This window comes from Ruditapes philippinarum, unplaced genomic scaffold (assembly GCF_026571515.1).
Source record: "Ruditapes philippinarum isolate M1 unplaced genomic scaffold, ASM2657151v2 ctg239_1_1_1_1, whole genome shotgun sequence".
Lineage (NCBI taxonomy): Eukaryota > Metazoa > Mollusca > Bivalvia > Venerida > Veneridae > Ruditapes > Ruditapes philippinarum.
In genome coordinates, this window is record NW_026858173.1 from 612,893 (window position 1) to 624,607 (window position 11,715).

General features: G+C 33.0%; 1 protein-coding gene across 1 annotated transcript; it reads left to right on the plus strand.

Moving 5' to 3' along the window:
* Nucleotides 1-5,003: 5,003 nt before the first annotated feature.
* On the plus strand, nt 5,004-9,524 carry LOC132752398 (uncharacterized). Its single transcript, XM_060742719.1, has 3 exons — nt 5,004-5,059; nt 7,847-8,065; nt 8,696-9,524. The coding sequence occupies exons 1-3, from the start codon at nt 5,004-5,006 to the stop codon at nt 9,522-9,524; spliced, it is 1,104 nt and encodes a 367-aa protein (XP_060598702.1).
* The last annotated feature ends 2,191 nt before the right edge of the window (nt 9,525-11,715 follow it).

The window sequence follows — 11,715 nt, forward strand, 5'->3', positions numbered from 1 at the left end:
TTGAATCACTTTATATTTTAAATTGTCATTATTATAAATGTGCCATTACAGAAACTACTACTCGTGGTCGCTACTGTTTTTTAAGGAATATGTAAATTTTTAAAGAAAAATAATTATTTTTTAATAGAATCTGATGACATTTAAACAAACGTCAAAAAAGTCATATCAAAAGCTATATCCATTACACTTACTAGAAAAACAATGAATGTCACAATCATTACACAGGTTGTTTCCTATCAAAAAGTAAAAAGTCTTTACCTTTTTGAATGTGGGTCCTGACCTTTTTATTGAATATCCGGTGAGGATATATGCGGATATATATAATTTATTTAAGTTTCTTTCTCAATCGAAAAGCCATCCATTTATAGGTTGAATTATAATTATAAGAAAAAGAGATCATGTCCTCTGTGAAAGTCAGTTTAATATATTATGATACCTAACAAACCCTAATGTTTATATGCTAAATAACTTTTTATCTTTAACTGACTGATCAACTAATTGATTGTTTATGACCCTATTTAAAAGATTGGAGCATACTGTATTGTCCGTTCGCACGTCTTTCTAATTGTGATTAAATCAATAATTTGATACATTTTACTAGGAGGGGACATCGTCCACGTCCCACAAATATTGTGTTCGAGGTCATAAGATTAAGGGCAACTTGAAACTAATTATAATCTATGTCCGAATAATAACTTAAGACAGAATAAGCTATGTGTTATGTATCTCAATTCTTGCTACTAAAGCTGGCATAATCATTTGACCTTCAATTCATTAGAAGATTTTGGAATTTTTCTTCTTTACAATTTAAACAATGATTTTAGCAGTAGATTCGAAATGGAATAAGCCGTTGTTTATGAAACTGTATAGTGGTATTGTCCATGCCTAGTAGGAGACTCCAAATGAGATTTAGGGCATTAGATTAAAGGTCAGGGTCACAGTGGAACTTTGTGAAACATTCTTGAATGATACGGTAAAGTACTTGAGAAAAAATATATTTGTAAATTTTGGCAGGGTTAATGCCATGACCAGTAGATAACCCTTTTCGTTTTGAGGTAACTAGGTTAAGTATTAGTGACAATTTATTCTAATCAATTACGAGTTTCCTAGGTTATAGGTTTGTGATGTATATTTCTTATAATATTGTTAACTTATTGCTTTAATTAAACAGTTGAATTTTATTAAATATGCATAAGTAAGTTACATTTCAAACATAGTGGTCAAATAGTGGTCGTAGAAACGCAGCGTCCAAGTTAACTGTACAAATGCCACTGTGAGTGGCAAATTAAGTTGAGGCATTATTAGCCTATGGACACATTTAGTATTCTATATAGATTAAATTAATAATACAATTTAAATTTCACAAAAAAATAGAGTATCATTCATAATTTATAAGACAGCTAATTTACACATGAGATAAATAATATTTAATGATCGTAGGTCATCACAATAATTATTGTCCGATAGTATCAACCTGCTCATTATGCATACATTTCCCAGCGGCTGATTGTAACAATTTTAACCATATCACAAAAATATGAAAATTGTTATTACCATAAAGCGAAATTCATTGTTTCTTACATTTTATCGAATTTACAGCAATTTAATGTCTTTTTATTTAGGACGGATATCAAGGCATAATATATGTAATAAATTGTCAGCTTGTGCTTGGGGTGCGTCACTAATGTTCATACACAATGTGTGCAATGTTCACATTTAAACTCTGGAGACACGCTGTTGCATTTTTAAAGAAAATAATAATTTGGCTTTATTTAAAAAGAAAATATGTGATATTTTTAATGACATTCTCAGATCAAGGGAAGTATAGAAATTGGAGAGGGAAGCTGAACATTGACCCAAAATACATATGAAAAAGCTTTTTATTTATGTTATTTCATACGCTGATAAACTGTTATTTGTGATAACTGTTTCATTATGAAATAGTTAGCTGAATTTTTAAGGACATTGAAAATATATATCAATGTGAATTGATGACTCACTCCAGCATTAAAAATGGATTACAATGTATTTATTGACTAAGATCAGAATAATGCACATATTGATTCATATTATTATGATGATAATGATTGTAAGTTTATTACGCGTACAGATCATTTTCTAATTTACCTCGTGATTTTTGTGTTTGGTAAACAATACTGTGCTTCAAAGCATCTGCTTTTAAGTAAAACAAATATCATATATGTATGCAGCCGATTAATACTTTTATTCACATCTAGAAATACCTTACGCGAGTAACTTCATGTTAAATATGGCTGGTTAACGCTCAATAAAAGTGATGGGCTTCCGAGGGATCACCCTTTGTCCAGATTATACATAAAGGCTCGAGCAAAACTAAGAAAATCTGCTATAATAATTGTTTATAATGATATTTGTAACCTTCAGGCTTCATAACCTCAGATCTCCTTTCAAAATTCCATTTTATTTAGTTCCGCCCATTGTTTTCTCGTTTAGGGCACACGCTTTCTATTACTTGGGGACCATACGCCGCTTTTCATGGAATGGCACGGAAGTGTCATGTTGAAGGTTCCATGATAACCGCCGTATGAACACATATGGGGATGTTTCTAAATTCAAAATTTTACCATTTCATGTTTAAATGTTGAATTCTGCTTAAGCCGGTGCTAGGGGGCGTGGACGGTAGTTGCACTTTACAGTACCGTCCATGAACAGGCTCAATCAAACCGAGCCTGCAACATTTTCAATTATGTTGTGTTGGACTTTCTTTAGGGATTCTTATTTTCTCTATTGTAATATTCCTGGCAACAGCGACGTATCTAATGCAACTGTTTCCTGTTGGGTTCATAATTTCAAAACTTGGAACGGGAAAATCAAAGATGGCTGTAAAAATGATAAAAACCGCCCATCTTTACTAACAATAACATTCACGAAGTAAACTTATCATTGACAAAAATGCCTAACTTTCACTTACCCAGATAGCCCATGCCACAGGGATATCAAAAAGGTCAACGTATTCTATTATGAAGAATCACTTGAAAATAAGACGAATAACTGCCACATGGATACAAATTTTGCTAACATTTGACCGAAACAAGCAGCGAGTTTACTATGCCCGGAAATTGCTGAAAATGTTTCCATGCAATGTCTCTATTATTGCTACTAGTGATAATTGAATTTTTTGAAAAAAAAAAAAGAAAAAAAAAACTACAAAAAAAAACAACCACTGACTGTTCTCAGATATCTACATTTTTTCTCTATGCATGACACCCTGGGACCACCTTTTCCTTACCAGAAAGAAACACCTTGCAGGTCATCGCTACAGGAGTAGGAATGAGTCAGCCATCTTTCAGTTATCAAAAGGTATACCGATAGAGAACTATGTTGAAGCATTTAAAATGAGATAAAATGCCTAAATTTTTGTATTTCTGCAAGAGGAAATTATTTTGAATATTTGTTGTTGTTTTTGTTTTGTTAAATTAGGATGCGCCTTTACTTTTAGAATACAATTCAGGTCATTGCGCAAAACACAACGTCTCATTGGTACATAGTTATTTCATAATCCATTCATAATTCTAAGGTACAGGGACAGCCCAGACAAGGAAAATCTACCCATATTTGATATTTCCTTCTGCTGTTGAATTTCATAGGGCAATTTATTTAAGAAGCTGTAAATTTTAGGCTAAGCAAGAATGCACTCATTTTAAAGATCCTGTAACAATTTTTTCATGATTTTATTTCATAAATATGATCCTCAAATTAAGATTTGTCAACATTGTAAGTTCCAATAAGCATTATTTATAAAGATATTACCCAATTTAACATTTCATGTAAATAAAGGGGGGTAATTAGAAATTTATTTTCTATAAATTCTAAGTCAAATTTTCCAATAAGAAATAAATGCATGTAATTTATTGATTAAATATAATGTGCACTAATATTTGCAGTACACATTTTACATATTCTTTGATGTTTGAAAATTGTTTTCTTTGCATAATTATATACATATATAAATTTTTGTGGTATACACACAGTAACAATATCGATCACAAAACATACAGGATCTTTAAACATTAGACCCCTTGTTATAAACCTGTATTACTTTATTACTAATACGTTTATCGAGAATCGTAATATTGTAGTATAAGTACACGTCTTTCAAGTACCTTTGTTGTAATATATAAACATACCGTAAACAGGATGTGACGTCTACAACCTAACGCATAAATAGCGGTAGACCTCACGTGCATAAGAGCGCTAATATACATATCTTGACAACGTTTTCAGATGATCATAATTGAAAACCCTAATATTTGTTATATTTAGGAAAAAGATATCAATTCTGAGTGCATTGTTGTAGAATAATGCACGGTTTGAGTTCAAATGCGTAGTAATATAATCACGAAGGCCGATAGGCGTGAGTGATAAATTACAAGGCATTTGAACGAAAAACCGTGCATTATTATACTATAATGCACGATTAATTAATATCTATTTTCATTCTAACACGTCAAGAGAAAATAAAACAATTATTATATAGTTGGACCTTATGTTTAGTGGTTAAATATGTTTTCGCCCTAGAGTTGCCAGTTACTGTAGAAGCGTTCTTTAAAGGCTATTCCAGTGGGTTGAAAAAAAAACAAAAAAACCTGTCGTTAAATCTACCGTTTGTAGAACTTTTTTAAAAATAACGAATTTTGAAAACGTTGATAAAACTTTGTTTATTTTATTCCACTTTATATTTGTCAAGCGAAATACAAAGTATTAGTAGTGAAATAAATACGAAATTTAACTGGTTTGTGACATTGAAATATTGTTCTTCATTTGATTGTTTTGCACGTGCTGTTTGTCGCAACATTGTGCGTCATGAAAACAACACTTTAAACGTCTGTACAGCGTTAATGACTGAATTAAAGATGTTGGCGTTCGGATTCATTTTCTTAGTTAGACCAATTTCTTTCATTCTAGATAGTTTTCACAACAAAATTCGACAAAAATGTTTTTATTTATCAGATTTTTCAAACAAAATGGCGCAGTCAAAGAGTCGGTTTGAAAATACACAGGGAGTTAATAAGAAAGATGAGTACATTGTTGTAGAATATACACGTTTCGGGTCTTCTTTCTTTATATAGAAAAACATCCGATAGTATTAGAATGTTCAATAAATACTGGAATTGGTTACATATCAGAATAGTAAAATATCTAATTTGACATAAAGATTGATATCTTTTCAAATAATGTATATTCAGCACAACTATAGTCCGAGGTGGTATCTCCTTTATGTAATTCATTACCTTAAACATTTTATTACTTAAACTAACATAAAAATCACAATATGTGTTGATGAAATAAAATTACAGATCAGACATTAAGTATACAGTAATTTGATTGCTTTCCCAACTTCACTTTCCATCTTTTTTTAACAAATTGACTTAAATCTTAAGAGTTATTGTATACTTAAGAAATATCACTGGTATCGAATTTCATTATCATAGTATTGTGTGAGATGCATATCACCTGCGGAAAATAGCACTGCATGTGAACTAATTTCTGAGAAAGGTGTCAGAATTAACAGTGGTATTATGACTTCCATATTAAATAATAAGAGGATATTTTTCGTTTGAGTGAAATATGGAATATATTTCCACGAAACATGATAAAATGCCACATATTTTCACGAGCCGGGACGGCGAGTGAAAATATGAGGCATTTTATCATGTTGAGTGAAAATATAAACCATATTTCACGAAAAACGAAAAAATAACCTTTTTATTTAATTTCATTATCAAAAAAAATGGTTATGAACCCCCTTGCCTGCTACGCAACTGCAATTATACAGCGCGCAGTAATATAAGTATCGTCTTGTTTTGCACGCGATATTTAGCGCTAGATTGTGACGTCACGTAAACAACTTTTTTAACGTCTGTACAGCGTTAATGACTGAATTAAAGATATTGGTGTTCGGATTTTATTTTCTTAGTTAGACCATTTTCTATCATTCTAGATAGTTTTCAAAACAAAATTCAACAAAAAAGTTGTTTGTATTTATCAGATATTTCAAACAAAATGGCGAAAGAAGTCCCTTAAAATAAATATGAGTTTTGACTGCGCCCACTTTCATATTTATATTTCATATTTATTTTTAAAAAATATGAAATATATTTGACTGATATAGCACCATATTTCATAGGTAAAAATAAATAATAGCTCACACTAAAGACGCTAAAGATAGTTTTGGTCAAATGGGCATTTTCTTGAAACTGTAATAGGACACCAAGAATGAACATATTTTGAAAAATATTATGTCATTAGTCAAAGATATTTGTAATGCAAAGATCCGTAAATGACATATTGAGGGTACATTAAAGATAAAAGAATGAGTCATATCCAGTTCTTAAGTACTCGAATAACAAATATTATATGAGTGTTTCAGTGTAAGTTTATTTTTACTCGAAGTCATCATTCAAAATCATTTATCATAATTCAGTAATTATCAAGAAATATTCCAACGTGCTTCAAAATGAAGATTCAAATCATTCAAAATATACATTTTCAACACAATGAATGTGTTTAAAAACGGTTATTTATAAAGCTATAACCATAGAATCGATACGGCGATTCAATCTGTACCAACCACCATCCCACAACCATTGCCTAAATTCTGATTATACAATGGTGACATGAAACATGATTTCCTTTATACTATTCCTTCCTTTACATAAGAGTATGGCTATACCTAAAACTGTTTAAATATAAAACAACAACTAGTTGCAATACAAATTCTGTATTTGAGTAAGCGTCTAGACAGTCAGATGAACAAAAAAGAACGGGCATGTTTTATTTATATATTGTGGACCAACTTATATTTCAAAATGCATATTAAATGAAAATTATTAACATTACACAATGAATTAATGGAAGTGAACAAATTGTCTATAACATAATTCAAATTCACAAGCCGAGATTAAAGACACTGACAAACGCTCATGAACGCTGTCTTTAATGTACATATCCTTAGCACCTTCACTAACCCATCGTCCGTGTCTCTTAAAAATCCTGTCTTTAATAGTCCTTTCCCATAACTAAGTTGCCTCCCTTGACGAGTTATCGTTCTTTGTTCCGTATGCGCATGCTCAGAATTTTTTTTCACGTCCGGGGACTATTTGTTTACCTTGTTCACACTCGACTGAGTAGCTCACAAATTAGCTGATAAAAAATGAAACCGAAGAAGAAATCATTGAAATACTGCTGTGTTTGTAAGGGAATCTATCGTGACGGCAGAACTGTGTCCCTGCATCGTTTTCCTCTGAATAAACGTACTAAACGTGTGTGGGTTCAACGATGTCGGACGGTATTGAAAAGTTTTTAGTGGAATGAAAACCGACTACTATGTAGTGAACATTTTGTTGAGCGCAGAGGACCGTCCATGTTACATACTCTACCTACAATATTTCCAATTGCTTCTGGAACTGACAAAACTTTCCAACCTCGGTAGGCTACGTTCATTCATTTTTTATCGTGAGCGACATAAGACTTTAAAAAATAGTAAAAATTACGTAAAGTTTCGGTAATTTTGTTCCCTTTAGAAAAGTTATACGGGTTTATTTATCATATAAAGCATAAAGTCTCCTCCAGTTTACAGATAAATGGATAAAAGGCAGTTAAGCCCAAAGGCAGTTTTCTACCCTTCATAAAAATCCGACACTTGTAAATAATTAAAAAAATATAAGTGTAAAGCACTCTACTGTAACCATGTTTGCAATTTTGTTATATAAACGAAACAAATGTTACATGTTAATTAGCTACTACTATATTATTCAAACTTAAATGCCATGTAAGTGCGTAATATTTTGTTTATTATTTTTTAAAGTCTGAATGAGAATGAGCAAGATGAGATTGAGCATGAAACCCTTTACACTGCAACACCGGTTGACATGGATCTTATGAATCTCCAAGCAGAATGTGAAGTCCAGACAAAATGTGAAGAACCTGGTCCTTTCATTCAGGAATGCAGCCAGTCATATCTTGATGTGTCGCTGAATTTCCATGACTACACATGTGAACCAGTACCAACACCAAGTGCAGTAAGGTAAAACAAAACAAGTTGTTTTCATGATTTCTTTATGACTTGGAAACAGAATTATACAGAACTTTTCCCTTTATTGACAGTTTATTGATGAAATCGGTTTCCCAACTTTCCCAAGTTGTATTTGTTACCATATTAAAACAGCATGCACTGTAAAAAAAGTATAGAAATCATTGAGTCTGTCTTGATATAGAACTGCTCATTAATTAGGGGACATGTATAAATGACAGTTTAGCTCAATCTGTAGGCTAAGCAATGGAAAACTGTATTTGGAAGGTCCGGGGTACATTCACAATCATACTACTCATATGTAAAGTGAGTAAAGAGAGCTCTTACAATTGTTATGCATAAAATCTTTATTCAAATAGCTACTTGTTTAATCATTCATTTTCTTTTATTGCAACAGAATTTCGAATAAAAAAGAAATACATTGTTTCTGCAGCTTTAAGTATCACTTGTTCAACTTTACATTATATTGTCTACATTTCTGGATGATTGAAACACAGACATACACACAGATGGTGACAACAAGCACACAGACCGAGTCAGTGCGGACTTGTCGCAGACTGACACAGACACAGACTGAGGTGGTATTGAAAGACACCGCAGAACGGACAGTGTTACCCTTTTTAGTGTACGAAGATGTAATGGAAATCCTTCAAAGTTAAACTTTAATACAGGTATTCCAAATGAAGGGACATTTAATGCGTTTTTCGAGGAAATGACAGATGTGCGAAAGCAGTCCAAAACAGCAAGTGGGGGCCGTCCGAATTCTCTTCGACTTATTGATGAATTTTTCATGTTCTTGATGAGATTGAGATTAGGTCTGTTAGTTGATGATTTAGCTGCCAGATTTTGTATTTCATCTAATGCTTGCAGTAGATTACTTAACAAATGGATTGACTATTTAGATGTAAAGTTAAACTTTTTAATAATGTGGCCATCAAAACAGGTAGTGAAAGCAAATATGCCAAAACTTTTTAGAGACAAATTTCCAGACACCAGGGTCATTATTGACTGCACAGAGATAAAAACTGAAACACCGAGTTCATTGCAGTTGAATTCCATGATGTACAGCGATTACAAATCACACAATACGTGGAAATCTCTAAATGGGATTAGTCCTTCTGGCCAAGTAACTTTTGTGTCAGACTTATGGGTTGGGTCAATTAGTGACAAACAATTAACAAAACAATCTGGAATTATTAACTTGTGCGAAGAGGGTGATGCAATCATGGCAGACAGAGCTTTTACCATTTCGGACTTAACAGCACCAAAGGGAATCAAACTTATTATACCACCTTTTAAACGTTCGAATTGTAAATTTTCGAAGAGGGAAGTTCAACAAACCAGAGATATTGCCAATGCAAGGATTCATGTCGAAAGGCAGATTGAACGGATATTATTTGCTTTATTTGCTGCAGCACTCGCTGCTCCTGAACGTAGTGAATGCAAACAATAATTACTAACATTATCAACATGAGATTTTAACACTTCAATAAAATATGTCGTAGATTAGAATACGACATTGCCTTATTTATTTTCCTTCTTCTGTATCCAGTTTTTGTGGCACTTATATTACAGAAGAGAAGATGATCATCCAGAAATTCTCCCCACAATATTAATTTCTGAACATTTGCAACTGGGCATTACTTTGTACCCGTTTTTGCGATCAATACCCAAGCCCCATCTCTGTATTTATCTGTCTTGCTACTTTCAATGAAAACAGACATATAAGTGGAATTAAAGACTATGTCTCTGACACGAATTTTTAAAAGTTCAGAACTTCTTAAGAAACCTGCGTATGCAACCAAAATAGCGCAGATAATTCGTTGACTCTTTATATTATTCTCTACATACATGTATAATCTTCATAAATACTATTAATAATTTCTACATTAATAGGTTCTTTCCTTTAACCGGCTTTGACATAAGTCGTTTACTAGCTTCAAGAACATTTAAAACCAATTTTGATTCTGTAGGCGAAATTAATCCATACATATCGTGAAACCATTTAATAGAATAAAAAGCTGAAACGATGGGGCTTGGCGAATTTACAGTCTGAACAAGAGATACTAGATAAATTGCAACTGTCAGTATTTTAGCAGGCACAGTATCCCTATTCCCCAACCCATTACACAGAGCCCATTTTTGAAAACGTTAAAATGCACCAGTATACCTTTTGTCCGTTCCTTGTGTTCCTGAATTACGCAACAGGTCCGGGAGCAAGTCCACTCATTCCGCCCAAACATCCGGCAGTTCTTCAATATCTTCAGCGTATATCTGCAGAAATAAATGTAAAAAAAGAAAAATGACAATAATATACATCAGCGAAACTCAAATTGTTGCATTGTTATTATTATCTATTGTTATTGTTGTAATTTTTATGTAACAAAAAATGCTATACAGCATTATGTTCTTGTAACAAGCAATACAAAAGGCAATCTCGCCTTATTTATCAGAGGTCTACACAATTTCGTAAACAAATAACAGGCAGACGATAAACCAAAAGGAAGTACTAAAAACTTATAATATATGACATTGTCATCTTTGTCTTTTCCAACTAAAACCCAAATTCTCTGTATGCGGTTCAAATATTTGAACAAAATGATATGCACTTGTTAAATCAAATTTTATCATAAAACACCCTTTTTAATTAAGGAAAGAGCAATTTTATATCTTCATGTTTAACACTTTGCTTCCACAGGTGCTTGTTAACCTCTCTCAGGTCAAGTATAAGACGTTTTTTACCTGAATTTTGAACTGATACGGTAAGAGGGTTAACTACATAGGGAATTTTCGAACATTTTTTTATCAAATGTCTATCAAGTAAATCATTTATCGCCTCAGAGACAAAATCTTGCTCTAATAATGCTGATTTATTATTTTTGCAAATAACATTAACTGGTTGAGAATACAATGGAATCTTATATCTTTCGACAATAATATCTCATATGAAATCATTACAACCAATTTTCTTCCAAAAATCAATATGACTTTTTAATCTGCCCTTAACAATAATATTCTTTTGACCTTGTTCATATTTATGGTATTTATGTGTAAACCTTGAACAATCATACTCATCTTTCATAGAAATGTCTGTATCTTGACGACTACTTCCTTGCTGTGGCTTGCTGTCCGAAACCGGAAGTTACTGATGACTGCGCTCGTGGACAATTTCTTCAGAAGTGGGTGTTATCTCCGCAATGAAATGGCCCCGGGGTGACAGGGCCGCCGTAGAAGCCGCTTCCGGTACCATAAGCGAAGCTGGAGCCGTATCCGTATGGCAAGACTGGAACAAATGAGGGACGAAAATTACGTCCCCGGCCCGACATCCCGCTTTGTACTGAAGAATATGGCTGCTGAAAACTAGGACCAACAGGACGCACAATGCCCCGTGCGTCACGCCGTTTGGTGGAAGAACTTGTACGTTTAAGTGTACGATTTTCCGTTTTATTGAGCTTCAACGTCGCTATCGCTAGCTACAAGGTTGCACTTATACTGACACACCGTATCCCACCAAGCAGGGGAACTATCTGCTATCCTTCTCAGCCAACTCTTTCAGCTGGTCACCACAATATTCAAATTTGCCGTGTTCAATAGCCCACGAGGCCTGCTTCACAATGTCTGCAAGTTCACTGTTGAATCGGTAC